This window comes from Lutjanus erythropterus, chromosome 9 (assembly GCF_056507025.1).
Source record: "Lutjanus erythropterus isolate fLutEry1 chromosome 9, fLutEry1.hap2, whole genome shotgun sequence".
NCBI lineage: Eukaryota > Metazoa > Chordata > Actinopteri > Lutjaniformes > Lutjanidae > Lutjanus > Lutjanus erythropterus.
The window spans coordinates 25,568,604-25,584,699 of record NC_139325.1 but is presented as its reverse complement, the minus strand read 5'-3'; the positions used below and the strand labels follow the sequence as shown (position 1 = coordinate 25,584,699).

Sequence of the window (16,096 nt, the reverse complement as noted above, 5' to 3'; positions counted from 1 at the left end):
TGTCTTGTTTTGCCCACGATCCAAAAAATATTGGGTTTCTGTCAAGGACAAGTAAAGAAACTGAAAATATTTATTTGAGAAGCTGGAATCAGAGAATTTTGACTTTTTCTTCTTAAAAAAATACTAAACCCAATTAATCCATTATCAAAATTGTTGGCAATGAATTACATAATAGATTTATAATCATTTAATCAGTTCAGCTCTCTTCAAAACCAGTGTCTCGTTCCAAAACTCATGACCTAGTTACTCAAGATAATCCACAGACCTTGTTGTGACCGGTTTCATGTAGAAACTACTTTCTTTGTAGTTGGAAGATGAGCTACTTTCTAGTTTCTAGCAGAAAGAAAGTAGTTTCGGTAGATTCTGCCGCAGAAACAGTATTTCCTACATGAAACTGCTCACAACAAAGTCTGTGGATTATCTTGAGTAACCAGGTCATGAAGAGACACTGGTTTTGTTTTTTTTAATAAAACACTACAGTTTAAAATCTCCTACCTAACACAATAATGGTGTAATGGCAGAAATGAAGGTGATCGCGACACTGAGATATTTTGAAAAATGCAACAGTGCAGCAGTGATGATACCTGGGATCTGTCTCAACCTTCATCAGCAGAGTGATCACGGCAAACAGTTACAACGCTTTCAACCTCGTATTGTGACGCACTTCATTTAATTTCCACTGGATCTCACAAGAGGACATTCATGGACACAGCGGGCTTCCCCTGTTGATATCAAATATATTAAGTACCAAAATTACCAGCATCATAAATAAATGTAAGCAAATAAATATAACGACTATCAGGCTACTGTGCAAGTGGTCTTGTGTTTTCAATCATTTTGTTGATTTAGAAAAATCCTCAGAGCAACTCTGAGCGAGGAAGGAGAGCCATTTATGAACTAATTTTCTCTCTATTCAATTTGTTCTTATTTTATTAGTTTTCTTATTTTTTTTCTCTTCTCTTATTTAAGAGAAAATTTCACAAGTGGTCAAGAGCACTCTTATCAAGATAACAGAAAAACGTCGTTTTCACAGTTCACTAATTGTTGTCACATTTTTTTTTTCTTTAATGAGATTGACCTCAAACATTCTCCCTGCACAATCTAATCTGTAGCATTTCCTTAACTCACCGTCATTCAGCGTTTGGAGACTATTTCTCCCCCCTCCGTCTTTTTGCCATTATTTTCTCTGCTTAAGGGTCTCTTCAGTCTGTTAAAAGTCCTCCATGCTACTCTTAACAGTTGTCGCCTTAGGGGCTCTCTTAAAGGCTAACATGCCAGGATCTAGCCCTAACTGTAAGTGGAAATTCCTAGAAAAACATCATAGTTCTAAGAATTTTCTTAGAATTTTGTCATTAGGAGGAGCGACTCTTTGTACAAGGAACCTTTATGAATATGGCCTTTAACGTGTTTCTGACTCTCTCAAACACAAGAGGGGTCTTAAAAACTCTTATTCTAGTTTTCCATTCACACTCTCTCCAGCTAGATAACTTCATGTAAGATTTATAAAGGTGGAATGAATATGAAGACTAGATGAGCAAAAAGACAAAGAAACAAAGTTTGACAGTCCATGAGCTCTAGTGGGGAGCCAGTGCCCCCTAGTGGCCGCAGTTATGGCCTCAGGGCTGATATACAACCCTGCCACACTGACAATGTTGCTTCACTTACACGCACTCTCAGAAACAGAGAACTATTATGCATGGGGAAAGTCCAGTTTCTCACCACTGAAACAGATGAAAGAAGAAGAGCTTGATCTTCTTTACACGTCAGCCTAAATTGCGGAAGGAAGCGATGATGAGGACACGGTGATGTGTTCTCACTAGAGGGTTGTAGCAGATGAACAGTGGGTGTTGGTGCTAATAATATCTCAGTTATTTGTAAGCATGTGCTGATACAGGATCATCATATCATTGAAGAAAGAGGGGAGGTAATAGGTTATTGGGGTCTGTCTCATAGATAGAGTGTGTGTGTGTGTGTGTGTGTGTGTGTGCTGGGGGATGCTCGTGATGGGAAGCCCTGTCTCTTTGACATCTGATCAATAAATGGCTGAGACAGGGAGAGAGGCCAGGGATTACCGATCTAATTGGACTGAGAATAGGGAGGCCAGGAACACACACACACACACACACACACACACACACACACACACACACACACACACACAGTCTAGATGCATGCTCACACACAAGATAGATCTGTCAGACTGTGGCTTTGTGGTCACAGGATGGCAAACATACAAAACACACATGCACATACATGGTCATGCCCGCCATGGAAACACACACACACACACACACACACACACACACACACATAAACACACACATATCCTGCCGTCCGGCGACAGCTGTTGCACAATACATCACAGAGCGTCCAGGTGGTGAGAGGCTGAGACCAAACTTGAGTGTGATGATGATGATGATGTGGAGGGGGCGACAGGCCACAGAGCCGCTGTTTACTGTTTAACAGCTCATCACAGACGCTGAGCAGAGAGGCAGGAGGAGCGAACGAAGATGGATGACCTGCGGATTGAACCAGACACAGCTGAAAGCCTCGGGAGTGTGTGTGTCATCGCTACTTGTTCATGACTAATATTGAGGAGAATTGGTGATTTCTGAGCTACCCTTCATAAGTTCCGCCCCTTTTTACTCTCCATTCCATTGCAGTGTAGCGAGCCTGGTGAAACCTCGGCCAACTTTGGTCTCTGCTCCTGTTTCCTGTGTTTAGATATAGAGCTGCAATGATTAGTCAATTAATCAATTAGTCATTTGAGATAAAATTAGTTGCCGACTCTTTTGATAATCGATTCATTATTTCAGTCATTTTTCACGCAAAAATGTCAAAAATTTAACGTCACTATGGGGTCTGGGAAATTTTGATGATTTTTTCGACATTTTATAGATTAGATGATTAATTGTGTAAATAATTGTTTATTGGATTAACCAATAATTAAAATGATTGTTAGTTGCTGGCCTACTTATACTATGTGTAAGATTTTTTGTTGAAAATTAAATCAAATTTTGAAGATGTTTAAAAGAATATACTGCTGGATCTGTAAAAGTGACATTTTAAGTTATCTTACGTTATATATACTTTATTTAAACAGGTAAAGCCTCGTTGAGATTAAAAATCTCTTTTTCAAGAGTGACCTGGCCAAGAGGGCAGTATAAAACATTGTTACGAGTTGCAATGCAAGCAGACATATACAACTGTCTCTCACAACAAATGAGTGAAACCACAATGAATATGTAATACAAGGTCAAGGACAAAGATTAAAAAACTAAACTGATTTGGACAAAAATTTAGGAGCAATCACATCTGACCAAGGGAGCTATTTTCTCGAGGGGAAAATGCTTTTTGAGCCATAGGTGAACTTTTCTCTGCAATACCAAAAGTGGGTAAAAATTGGAGACAAGGCTGCCCTGTCCAGTGTTATGTATTACATGAGACGTTCCCAAACTTAAAGGGATATTTCACCCAAAAATGAAAATTCAGTGATTATCTACTGACCCTCATGCTGATTGAAGGTTTAGTTTATTATTCCACAAAACACGGCTGGAGTTTCACAGGATGACAGTGTTGCATCACCTAAACAATTTAAGTGAATGGTGAACAGTTTTCAAATAAAAAAAAAAAAAACAACTGGAGCATAACAAACGAAACATAAAATGCCTCTATACTGCTTGTCTGGCGTAATCCAAGTCTGCCAAAGCCCCAACATGTCGTGTCACACCACACACACCCAGTTCAGACGTGCACACACGCATGAATGTGGTCCTGAGCTGAGAATCTACAGTGAAGATTTAGACTAAAACATGGTGTACTTACTTCTTCCTATGAAACTCCAGCAGTGTTTTGTGGCCTAAAAAACTAAACCCAACCTTCAGTTGGCATGTTTTTGAGTAAATAATGACTGAATTTTCATTTTTGGGTGAACTGTCCCTTCAAGAATGCCAGGTCCCAGTTTGAAATCTGAAAATCTTCTGCAGCCCAAGCAAACCTTGAATCCCATCCCTCTCATCAACATGTGAGACGTGAGACGTATCAATGATGAGATATGAGATGTGCACTAAACTTATAAAATCTAAACTTAAAAATGTCTTATCTTTTTCGGTTGACGGACGTTCTGCTGGGTACCAAGCTAGCTTAGCTGTTAATGGAACACATGGCAAAAAGGGGCGGGACAAAGTACAACAAATGCTACTTTCACAAAGGGAGGACGTTCTTCATAAAAGCACATAGTTTACATATAACTTTTGGCTTATATGATTGTGATAACTAAACTAATTTAATCATAGATGAGCGGTTTAAATTATATTTTGGCAAATACTTTTCTATATAATTAATTATGCTTGCATGTCACAGGGGAACGTGCGTTTCCTGAAGCTGCTGCTGTCTCGACGAGCTAACTGGCTGCAGAAAGATTTAGAGGAGATGACGCCACTCCACCTGGCGACCAGACACCCCTCCCCTAAGGCCCTCGCCCTGCTGCTCAAACACATCGGACCTGGAGAGGTTGACACACAAGACAAGAACAAGGTAACACAGTATGGATACATGCAAATAAGTTGAAGACTGTTTGTCTTCTAACAACTTGTGACTGTCCATTTCCACTCAGAACCCAGCCTGTCTGGGCGTCTGACCAATAACCTGCAAAGAGATAGCAGACTGACTGAGGATTGTTCATTAGAAGGAATTTGAGGTTGTGCACACACAAACACCCAAAGGCACACTCACATAGCAGTGAACGACCTAACAATCTTTGGCTTTGTCCTGTGTTCTGCTGATAAGACCACAAACACACAAACACACAGTCTCCTCTGTCTGTCGGAGCTGATGTGTATCTGACATCAGTAGTTACTTTTGTAATAATCCAATATGCATCATCATGTCAGATGACAGTGGTTTCAGCAAATCTCAGAATAGCTCAACAGCCGTCATGGAAGCATGTATCCGGGTTACAATCTCACCGCTGGATCTTTGATATGAGCCTTGCATAGCACGTTGCCCTAATATTTACTGCCGGGTAATTTTTTTTTTTTGAACGGAAATAGAAAATAGAAAATCTCAAAACCCGTGTTACAACAGCACTCTCTGTTTTGAGCTCCATCCGTCATCTTTTACTCTTCCTTTTCATCTCTGTCACTTGACAGCAAACTGCTCTCCACTGGTCAGCGTTTTATAACCGACCTGAACACGTTCGACTTCTGATCAAGCATGACTCCAACATCGGCATCCCAGACAGTGAGGGCAAGATCCCTCTGCACTGGGCAGCGCACAGTCAGGAGCCCAGCGCTACACAAACTGTCCGCTGCATACTGGTACACACACACACACACACACACACACACACACACACACACACACACACACACACACACACACACACATGAATTTGTCATCATCACCCTCCATTCTCGCCTGTCAGTCTGCATGTCTTTTCTTTTCTGTGTGTGTGTTTGTGTGCAGGAGGCAGCTCCGACTGAGTCCTTGTTGAACTGGCAGGACTATGAGGGGCGGACGCCACTGCACTTTGCTGTCGCAGACGGTAACGAGGCAGTGGTGGAGGTGCTGACATCTTACGAGGGCTGTAACGTGACAGCTTATGATAACCTCTTCAGAACGCCGCTGCACTGGGCGGCTCTGCTCGGTGGGTGAACACACATCCTGCGTGTGACCGACTGCAGCCTGAGTGACAGCTGCTCACACACTGAATGAAGGCTTTCAGGCTTTGTGGAAATCATTTCCACTGTTTCTAAAAACAATTTTCTAAGTATAAAAACTTCTGCGCTGGTTAGCCGAATCAAAGCTGAATTGGATTAGCTCTTATTCACATTATTATTTAGTCATGCCAGCTGCATGGCTCTGGGGATGGAAATATTTGTCTGTCAGTGGTCAAGACTGAAGTATTTCAACTGTCAGATGAATTGTCATGACGTTGGCTGGACAAAAAAAATGTCATGTTGGGAAATTGTGGGAAATTGGGCAAAATGGGAAATTGTGATGAGCATTTTTCACAATTTTATTACATTTTATAGTTTAAGTGATTAATTGATTAATCATAAAATTAACTGTCACTTAAATAGAATATTAAAATAATTGTCAGTTGCTGTCCTAATGGCTGTTTCCCCAGGTGTGTGGGTCTTAAAACCTGTCTTCCAGCACCATACAAAGACAAACAGTGTTGGCAGTAAATGTGTTAACAGTGACAGTTAACTTTTGTTGACTTGATGTTGAGTTTTTTGCATTTCTGTAAACAGTTTTGTAGTTAAGTAAACTAAAATATATAAGGTGTCTTTGTAAGAGATTACAACTGATCAATTGTTCCACCTCCTTACAGTTTATATCCTTGTTGTTTATCCGTCACTCATACATCTGTCGCCCTCACATCTGTCACTCTCACATAAACATGTGTTTTTCAGGCCACGCCAGAATCGTCCACCTGCTGCTGGAGAGAAACACATCAGGCACGATTCCCTCAGACAGCCAGGGAGCGACACCTCTGCACTACGGTGCTCAGAGCAACAATGCTGTGAGTCACACACACTTACACACACAAAGCTGGAATCTCGCTGAGTCAGCGTCATGCGCCAGCTTCATCCAAAACACAGTCTTGTTGATAATGAAATAAAGCTGTCTCATCCTGTACAGTACATTCTGTATCCATCTGAGAAGACTTGCAAAGTCAGGATGTTCTTAAGATTTTATAGGCTTAATTGTTGAGTATAAACTTAAACTGAAGTTATTATATCATGGAGTGCCTTTGAGGAGGAGCGGTTGCAGCGCATGCAACATGGCAGCTACATTGCTCGTTCAGTTCTAACTGCCAATCTTTGTTGCTTGTCAATGAATAAATACAACTTTAACTCCCTCGTATCATTATTTGTTCATTTGCATGTTAATTTGTGTTTTTTACGTATAACAAGCTGCTCCAACAAATTGCCCCTAATGGAGTAATAATGTGGACTATAATCTATAAATATCACTGATAGCTGATCACTGTTTGCCTTCACTCCCAAAGTGTCCAATAAAAGCAGAAAAAAATCTAAAAAACAGTTTTTAATTATTTGTTTATTTTGTTTTTATTTTTTCTTGCCTACAATTTCTGTCACACTGATTTTATTTACATGCACATGTAATTATTTATGAAATCTATTCTGTTTGATTATTAAACAGTACAGTAATACTGTGGTAGGAATGGGGCTCTGTTGGAGCAGAGACATGTGAGTTGAGGTATACTGTGTTTGTCCAGATATACATTATTGGATTTTGTATGGTTTTAAAAACCAAGGAAAAAACGGTGAAAAAAAAGTAATTTAGTCTGGATTAAAGCAACACGGATACATTTGGTGCTTCTATCTTGGAAATGACCTCATCTGGTCTCAGACTATGAGAAAAAGTATATATTAAAAGTAAACACACAAAAGCACAGATAAAAGCAGTTTGATAGCATATAAAATTTGGAAACCTAAGTATTCCAATTTATACACAGTTCTTAGCAGCTTGTCATTATTTCATCAATGACTATTTATTGGTTTGTCAGACCTCAACTGGAATTATACATATTTAACCTCTTTACAAGAACCACAAAAAAAGACTTAATTGTCCAATCCATGTTGTGTGTGATTTAATCTCTTACTGTCTAATAAACTACACAAAACTAAAGCTACTTGTCTGCGTCCGTCTAGGAGACAGTGGGTGTGTTCCTGTCCCACCCGTCTGTGAAGGATGAACCTGATCTGGAGGGGAGGACGGCCTTCATGTGGGCTGCTGGGAAGGGCAGCGATGATGTCATCCGCACCATGCTGGCCCTAACCCCTCACATTGACATCAACATGGCCGACAAATACGGAGGCACCGGTGAGCACCTGAGAAACAGGAGGAGGACCTGAGGCTTTTCTAAACTGCTTTGACCTGCAGCTCCACCCATGGGCGTGTGTGTGTGTGAAAGTGTCGTTTTTTTGATGTGACTTAGTCCCACTCCTTATATTTTAGCCACTGCGGTCAAGTGGTTGTGGCTGTGTTTGTGTTTGTTTGTTTGTGTGTGTATGCGCATGTGTGTGTGAATGTATGTATATGTGGATTCATGCATAACCACTCTTTTTTTTTTTTTTTTTTTAATACCATTTCTGAAAGGAAAGTCCGATGACCTGAAGATACACAGACCCTGTTATAGACATTCAGGGTGTTACATCCTTCCGTTTAAGTAGAACTGGACATCTAGCTACAGGAGAGGAAACTAGCAGCTACAGACCCTGCTGCTTGTTTTAGGCTTGTGTTGATGATGTCACAGGGGATTCCCCCCAAGGTGTTAGAGAGACTGCAAGACTGTGTGAGAGAGGGAAGTGATACTGTCAGCAAAATGAGTGTGAGCTCGCTGAATAGAGTCCCACCACTGCCAGCACTGTCCTCATGTAGACACACATGACTTACTGCCTCGCTCTGACCCCTGGCGCTCTCCTTGGACGTATCATCTCCATGGCGATAGCCCCTCTGCTCAGCCAGGCGGTCATTGTTTATGCATGCATAACATGCAACGGTTGAGTCATGCTAATGAGACGGTGTGAAGGGCAGTGGAGCTGACTGGTGCCCAGATCACTTCCATGCACTTGACTCCAGTCTGCACTGTCTGGGGACTGCGGCGAGGGGGAGGCGGGGGAGTCACAAGGAGGCTTAAGTGTGTTGCTCCTCATTAACTTTGTCTGTCTGTTTAACCCTCCATTGACCAGGATTTAGCCACAGCCCAGAGAGGAGCTGTAGTCAAGGGGATGAATGAGCAAAGAAGAGGCTAATGAGGGAAAAGCAGTGACGGAGTTTCTTGTCCATTTAGATGATCTTGGGGTATTTTTTATGTGTGTGTATGACTTAAGCAATTTGGGGGAAGCATTTCAGACTCAAGACCAGTTAACTGGGGAGAGTTAACAATTGGCGACAAAAGCTGTGTCCTCGGTTGGAAAAATGCTAATTTTGGGGTCGGTGGTTAAAGGCAGAATATGCAAAATTGTCTGTACTGTAAATGCACCGTTCAAAGTTGGCCCCTTCTCCTGGTCTCAAAAAAACGAGAGAACGGGACAGAGTAATAGCAAGTAAATTAAAGGGGGACTTAAGAATTTTTCAACCTGGGCCTATGGACCTATTTTCCTATGTTTTTCTGTATTTGTGACTAAGTGGGACAAATATTTTTAAAATTGGTCCAGTATTTAGGGACACTGCTGCAGCTGGCATCCGAACAACAACCTGAAACCTCATTGTTTAAGGCAATTGCGCATCATCAAAGTCCACCCACTAAAAGTGCTTGGTTTTTGCCAGTGACAGGACTCAGATTGTTATTATAAGTCTCTGACGACAGCATGGAAAAAGTCTGTGTGTAACCAAGTCTTACTCAAGAACAAGCCTTGTTCTGAAATCTCAGGGAGCATTACTTGTTGCAAGAAGACAGTGGAGGAGGTGTGTGTGAGAGTGGATCAGGAGCAGAGCAGGTTGTTCTGTACTATTATTGTATTATTCTTAGAGCACAAATTGCATTATTTTAAAGCACAAATTAATACACCCACACCTCCACACAACACAGGATTTTGTGTGAGTACAGCAAAAGCGAGAAAAGCGTCTTCTCTGCCTGTGTTTGTGTATGTGTGTATATCTCTTTGTGCTGCTCTCACAGACAGAGATCAGAGGAAACAGATGGAGAATGTAATGTAAATGCTGGTCGCTACATTTTCAGAGACTCCTGACCTCAAAACTTGCACACTGTATTGATTAGGGACTCCCCAATAGGTAGAAGCCCATAAATGTCCATGATACTTTCTAAAAAATTAGAAAATACAGGCACAGGGCAGTTTGGCACGGAGTCTGTGCTCATATATCCCCACCACCACACACTTGTAGTGTGTCATAAGTGATGATTCAGAAGGATTATGTTTATAAGTCTACACATTTTTGGGAAAATGCTGCATAGTATGCCTGTAACGTTCAGATCAGGTTAAGGTTAGGGTTACTCCCCAGAATAAAATAAAATGTGTGTGTTTGTGTGTTCACACAGCGCTCCATGCAGCCTCCCTGTCAGGCCATGTGAGCACAGTGAAGCTGCTGTTGGAGAGAGGAGCGATGGTCGACTCTCTAGATGTGATGAAACACACGCCGTTGTTTCGCGCTTGCGAGATGGGACACAGAGATGTCATACTGACACTCATCAAAGGTGGGTGCAGTTGTGCACGAATGCAAGTGTTCCAATAATTACGCATGTCTGATGTCAGTTATATGCTGAAGTGTAAATGTAATGAATGTAGGTTCTGCACGTGTGGACCTGGTCGACGTGGACGGTCACACTGCTCTGCACTGGGCAGCTCTGGGAGGAAACGCTGAGGTCTGCCAGATACTGATGGAGAATGGAATTAGTCCCAATGTACAGGTATGAATGCACATGCTCAAAACGTACACAAAAATTTAAACATACAAGTTTTGTACTGACTCTATGACCTACATTACCAAAAGACGGTCAGTGAGATGGTCTCCACAGTTTAGTCAAAGCTAATATCACACAACAGCAGTAAAACATTTGAGATCATTAAAGAGTAAATGAGCATTAAATCTTCCTCTGTGCTGCTTTATGAGCGAGTGAGTGTAAAATCAAGATGGACCTCATAAGTTCTGAGTTACTGTTTTTTTAACACTTAATTTATAGCACTTCTTTTCCAACCACTTGACCACTGTGGCTAAAGTATAAGGAGTGGGACAAAGTCACACCAATTGGGAAAGTAACTTTCTGCCAAGTCCATGACAAATGGTTGATGAGTGCGTGAATTCATTCAGATGTTATATGCCTTTTTGTAATGCCATTCCTATTGTCACGCCCCCTTTCAACCAACTGGCATGAACAAAAACCCACACTTTCATGCACCAACACTTAACCTCCAAGCTAAATTTCAGCCTTCGAGGGCGGGGACTATGGCTGCCAAATGGCAGGGAATTTTTGTGGACCAATCAACTGTCAGGGTGACTAATGGAGCTGTTGAGGATGCATCTGATTGTTTTACAGCTTGATGTTCTGCATTACATCCTTGATCCACTGATTGTGTGATAGAGGGGGTTACATCCTTCCATTTAAGCAGAACCGAACATCTAGCTACAGGAGAGGAAAACGCAGTCATAAGGTTGTAGCATTACAGCCTTGGAAGTGGTGTCAGAAAAGGATGATGAAAACGGTAGAGATACTCCTTTAACTGTTAAATATTTGACTTCTCCTGGGCAGGACCAGGCAGGACGGACTCCTCTGCAGTGTGCTGCTTACGGTGGCTACATCACCTGCATGGCTGTTCTCATGGAGAACAATGCTGATCCAAACATACAGGACAAGGAGGTACAAGTCAACTCAGACATCCAATAATGCACCCACACATCTGTCTGTGTTATGTGAGCTTTTGCTTGAATGGGTGCTCTCTTTTTATGGGTGCACAGGGGCGGACTGCTCTCCACTGGTCATGTAACAACGGCTACCTGGACGCTGTAAAACTGCTGCTGGGCTACAACGCCTTCCCTAATCACATGGAGCACACTGAAGAGAGGTGAGGACAGAGGCAGTTGAGAAGGAAGAACTGGAGGTGGGAAAACAGATGTATGAGTGACTCTGGTGTTGGTGTTGTGCAGGTACACCCCTCTGGACTACGCTCTGCTGGGGGGACACAGCGAGGTGACTCAGTTCATGCTGGAGCACGGTGCTCTGTCCATAGCAGCCATCCAGGACATCGCTGCTGCCTCCATCCAGGCGGTCTACAAGGGCTACACTGTCCGCAAGGCCTTCAGGGAGAGGAAGCAGCTCCTCATGAGGCACGAGCAGCTGCGCAAGGATGCAGCCAAGTGAGACATGAGCACACACATACTTGCATATCTGCGTGCATGCAGACCCACACATGTACCAAAACCTTAGTCATTGTTTCTATTGCTTCAAGACTCTCATAAACATCCTTCTCTTTGCCACACAAGGATACCTTTTTTTTCCCCTTTACATTTACAAGCACTGTGTTCATCACTCCCTCCTGTTTCCCTTCTCATAATCTGTCTTTGTCCTCTTCTTCTCATCCATATAGGAACAGTCACACTCTCTCCATATCTATCTTTCCCTCTGTCATCCCTGCACACACATAAATCTTCCCCCTGTCTGTCTCCTCTGGCTTGTTCTCTTTTTCTTATTTGCTCTCCTGTCTCACCTTCCTTCACAATGCTTTTGGCAAGTTTGTTTTAAGAGGCCACAATGACTTGACTGAGCTCTTCTTGGTATTTCAAGCAGGTAGTTTAGCAGAGATGAAAGTCTTTTAAGAGATGTTTTTCTTACTTTTTATTCGATTTTTTTCCCCTAATACATAGCCAAGTTGTGGTCAAATGCATGAAACTTGTTACTAGTTGCTCCACAACTTAAAACCTATTTGCACTTAAAGGGATCCTGGTAGAGCTGCAACTAACAATTATTTATTATTATTGTAAAAATGGGGGGAAATGGCAATCAGTGTTTCCCCAAAGCCAAGGATGATGTCCTCAAATGTCTCATTTTGATATTTACATTTAATAGTTGACAACTAAACTCTAGCTGTTGCAGCTCTAGTTCCTGATATTGTCTTTACTTTGTGTGTGTGAACATGTCAGTTTTCATCTGTATGTACACTTGATGGTGAAAAATACAGCTAAAATGTATACACTGTTAAATATTTTCATCATAACTCTTTCAAACTTGAAAGACTATGAGTCGACATAACATTTAACCCCCATGCACATCATTACGTCTGTCCCTTTTTCTTTGTGTTCAGGAAACGAGAGGAAGAACAGCGGAGGAGAGAAGCTGTGGCCACTGCAGAGAAACGGAGGGTCCCTTTAGGGAGGACAGAGCAGGAAAAGATCTCCTTAGCGAACATGATAGGGGACTTATTCATGAATGACTCAGTGGTGGAAACATCATCCAAAGCTGAACGCACGAAGAGCAAAGAGGAGAGACACAAAGGTACAAATGCGCAGAAATTCTCACAGTTGTTATGATGGAACTTGTAGTTTGAACTGATGTATAGTGGGTTGACAGTTTGACTTCTAAATGCTAAAATAAAATTTTGACAGGGATTTGTTATTTGTTTTTCATCATTTTTTCAACTCTTATTTTTTTATTTGCACCCATGTAAAACTTCTGATAAATAATAGATAGATAGGCAATCATACATGAAAAAAAGGAAATAAAAAATACAGTATATTTATATATACACATCAAGAAATAATTAAACATCATGAATTAAATGCAATGACAATTTCCTATTTAAAAAAACTCTAAAGTTGACAAGCTCTTGATGACATGTACTTTTGCATTACACATGTGTACACCACAATATCTGAGTGGCCATGTTTCGTTTTATAAAAAGGAAGGTGAACCTGTCTAGTCTGAAAATTAAATTTGAAAAAGACTTTCTCTTGACATACAAAACTGCATGTACAAGTAAACACATAAAACAGAAACACTTTACACAAAATCTCATGTTTTCTTTTCTGCCTTCATTTCTCTGACTAGCCCACAAGAGCAGATCCTCCAGAAGAAGTAAAGCATCTGAACCACATGAGCCTCCTGATGCTTCAAGCCGCCACTGTCATGTGACCGGTGACGGTGTTCCACAGACCACGAGGCTGAAGGAACTTCTCTCTCCTGCCAGCTGCAGCCAGCCTCCCAGCCTCAAGCCCAGACCCCCCTGTATGCCTAAAGTCAGGGAACGACCTTCCTCAAACACAGGCTCCCATTCCACAAGCGTCCCTGCCGTGACGGACCAAACTGACACTATTACCAGAGAATGCATCCCCGTAAAAAAGAGAGATGCTCACATGAGTGCGCAGACTGCCCCTAGCAAGACTGATGCTGCCCACACCTCTGCACACAAACACAGAAACCACAAGGAGCAGACTTCAGAAAAGGCCGCCACCAGAGACCAAACTCACACTCCCTCATTAAGAAGCAGTTCATCTTTAGACCACAAAAGCCCCTCGAGAAAGACTCAGTCTGCCACACACGCACCCGTCTCAACACGCACGCACAGGGATCACAACAAAGAGCAGCGCCGGACAAGAAGCGAGGCTGCACGCATCATCCAGAGAGCTTGGCGGAGGTGAGTTAACGTGTGTTTGTACCTAGAGGGGTGTTCAGTAGCTGGAGCTTATCTATCTGTGGGAGATTGGCAGTGCCATGTGGTGCCCACATGTGCCCTCTCTCCCACATACATGCCATACAACCCGTTCTCATCTCTCCGGTAACCCCCCCCCCCCCACCTCGTGCATGTTCGGTCTGGATGCCATCAACACTTGAGCAGTGGGGGGGAGAGCGTGGGAGATGGGTGAGATGAGGAGGCAGGGGACAGACGGGCTATAATCTAAAGCTTTCATACTGGTTTAACAAGAGGCTAAAAGTTCAGCCGTGCCGCACTAATAGCTACCAGCAGCCTCTCTTTGCTTTCCTCTCCCTCTTACACACTCTGTGTTTCTCTTAGAGGTTGCCAGTCCACCACAGGAGGCCCTCTGGTTCCATTCAGCTTCACAATTATATTCTGGATGTGCTGCCTATTAAATGCCTTGAATAAACTCTGTTTACTTTGTTTATGCTCACTGAGTATTAGTGTGAGGACTTGCCAGCTTTTAGACCTTTGAACGCTGTCTGAGATTTTTTTTATTAAGTGGCGTGCACGTGTGTGTATGCGCTTGCACGGATGTGTGTCTGCAGGTTTCACACACGCAGGCAAAGAGAGGTGAAGGCCCGCGAAGAGATGGAGTCATGTGATTCAAACCACGGCCAGAACAGGAAGAAGATGGAAATCCGGGTGCAACCCACTAAACCATCAGTGAGCAAGAGCTCAGTGCTGCAAAGTATCTATGGTAAGATCATTGTTTTTTTTTTAGTTTGATATGTGTATGGTAGGCCTATTCAAATACTTTTTTAAAAGGTCCAGATTAAAAAAAAAAAAAAAAAGCAAAGTGCCGAGAGGCCAGGTGTTTACATTTCCATGTCTGACTTGTAAAGTTAGAATTTATATGTGTAAAACAATGAACTTTTATACCTATGAGATTGACATTATACATATGACTGCATTTGAATACAGTGCAGTGAAATTTCCTCAAATGGATGTGCACGGGTGGTGTGGTAGCTTAGTTGGTAGAGCAATTGCCCCACTGAAGCCATGAGTCGTCTGCAGCAGCTGTGGGTTTGACTCTCACCTGCCGTCCTTTGCTGCACAACATCCCTCCAACTCTCCCTCTCCCTCTTTCCTGTCCTCACTTCAGCTGTCCTATCGAATAAAGGCATTAAAAAAGTATTTTCAAAAAATGGACACAGCGCTAAAAAAGAATGCAGTGTGATGCAATGATGCTATCTTCACTTTTGGGGTATTTTTTCAAGTCTGTAAAGGGCTCTTCACACTGCATATCTTTAGCACAGGGCTATCTTAAAGAACCTTTTAGCCCTTTGGTCAATTTTCAGGGGATAGGCCCACAAACTCCAGGCTAACCCTGCTATTTAAATTTTGTCATGGGTAACATATTTTGGTAGAAGTTTTATAATCCTTAGTGTTTTTGGTGAAGATTACTTTGAAGATCGGAACAGAGTGCAGTTTTATTCTCGCTTGAACAGGTTGCCTTTGATTTTTATTGAAGTGTTTAAAAAAAAAAAAAACGTATTTGCAATTTTCCCATGCTTCCACAATTTCATTGCGAAAAACATCTAAAATATTTGCACCATGCATCACAACTTTTTCGAAAATCTGCTGTGAAATCAGGCCTTTTAGGTCATCACAATCGCAAAATAAGCCTGCAAAATCCTTAGGGGACTGGTAGGAACTGGAACAAGTGTGACGCATGTTGAAAGATAAATCTGATGATATTATACATTCTTATCATGACAACCACTCATGGAATAAACCAAAACAAAAAATGAATTGATCCTTCTAACAAGTGTTGCCTGTGTAGCCAAATCCTAAAACAGCTGATTCTTCAGAGCAATAGAGCTTCATTGTCATCCCAAATCTATGAAAAACTCATCAGTGAGCGACACTGTTGCGCTGGAGGACATGTTCCTATTACGTCTTACAATGAA

At 42.0% G+C, this 16,096-nt stretch overlaps 1 protein-coding gene across 2 annotated transcripts in view; it reads left to right on the top strand.

Annotated features, from left to right (window-relative positions):
* The window catches only part of invs (inversin), a 39,531-nt gene that overhangs the window by 16,921 nt on the left and 6,514 nt on the right, over positions 1–16,096 (top strand). For both annotated transcript variants that reach the window (XM_084726877.1, XM_084726875.1), the window contains exons 5-17: positions 4,363–4,536; positions 5,151–5,318; positions 5,467–5,647; positions 6,420–6,529; positions 7,686–7,857; positions 10,037–10,192; positions 10,284–10,405; positions 11,246–11,353; positions 11,452–11,558; positions 11,641–11,850; positions 12,795–12,985; positions 13,538–14,123; positions 14,732–14,883. In XM_084726877.1, the coding sequence (XP_084583003.1) occupies positions 4,363–4,536; positions 5,151–5,318; positions 5,467–5,647; positions 6,420–6,529; positions 7,686–7,857; positions 10,037–10,192; positions 10,284–10,405; positions 11,246–11,353; positions 11,452–11,558; positions 11,641–11,850; positions 12,795–12,985; positions 13,538–14,123; positions 14,732–14,883 (2,437 nt within the window). The remainder of the gene's footprint in view (positions 1–4,362; positions 4,537–5,150; positions 5,319–5,466; positions 5,648–6,419; positions 6,530–7,685; positions 7,858–10,036; positions 10,193–10,283; positions 10,406–11,245; positions 11,354–11,451; positions 11,559–11,640; positions 11,851–12,794; positions 12,986–13,537; positions 14,124–14,731; positions 14,884–16,096) is intronic.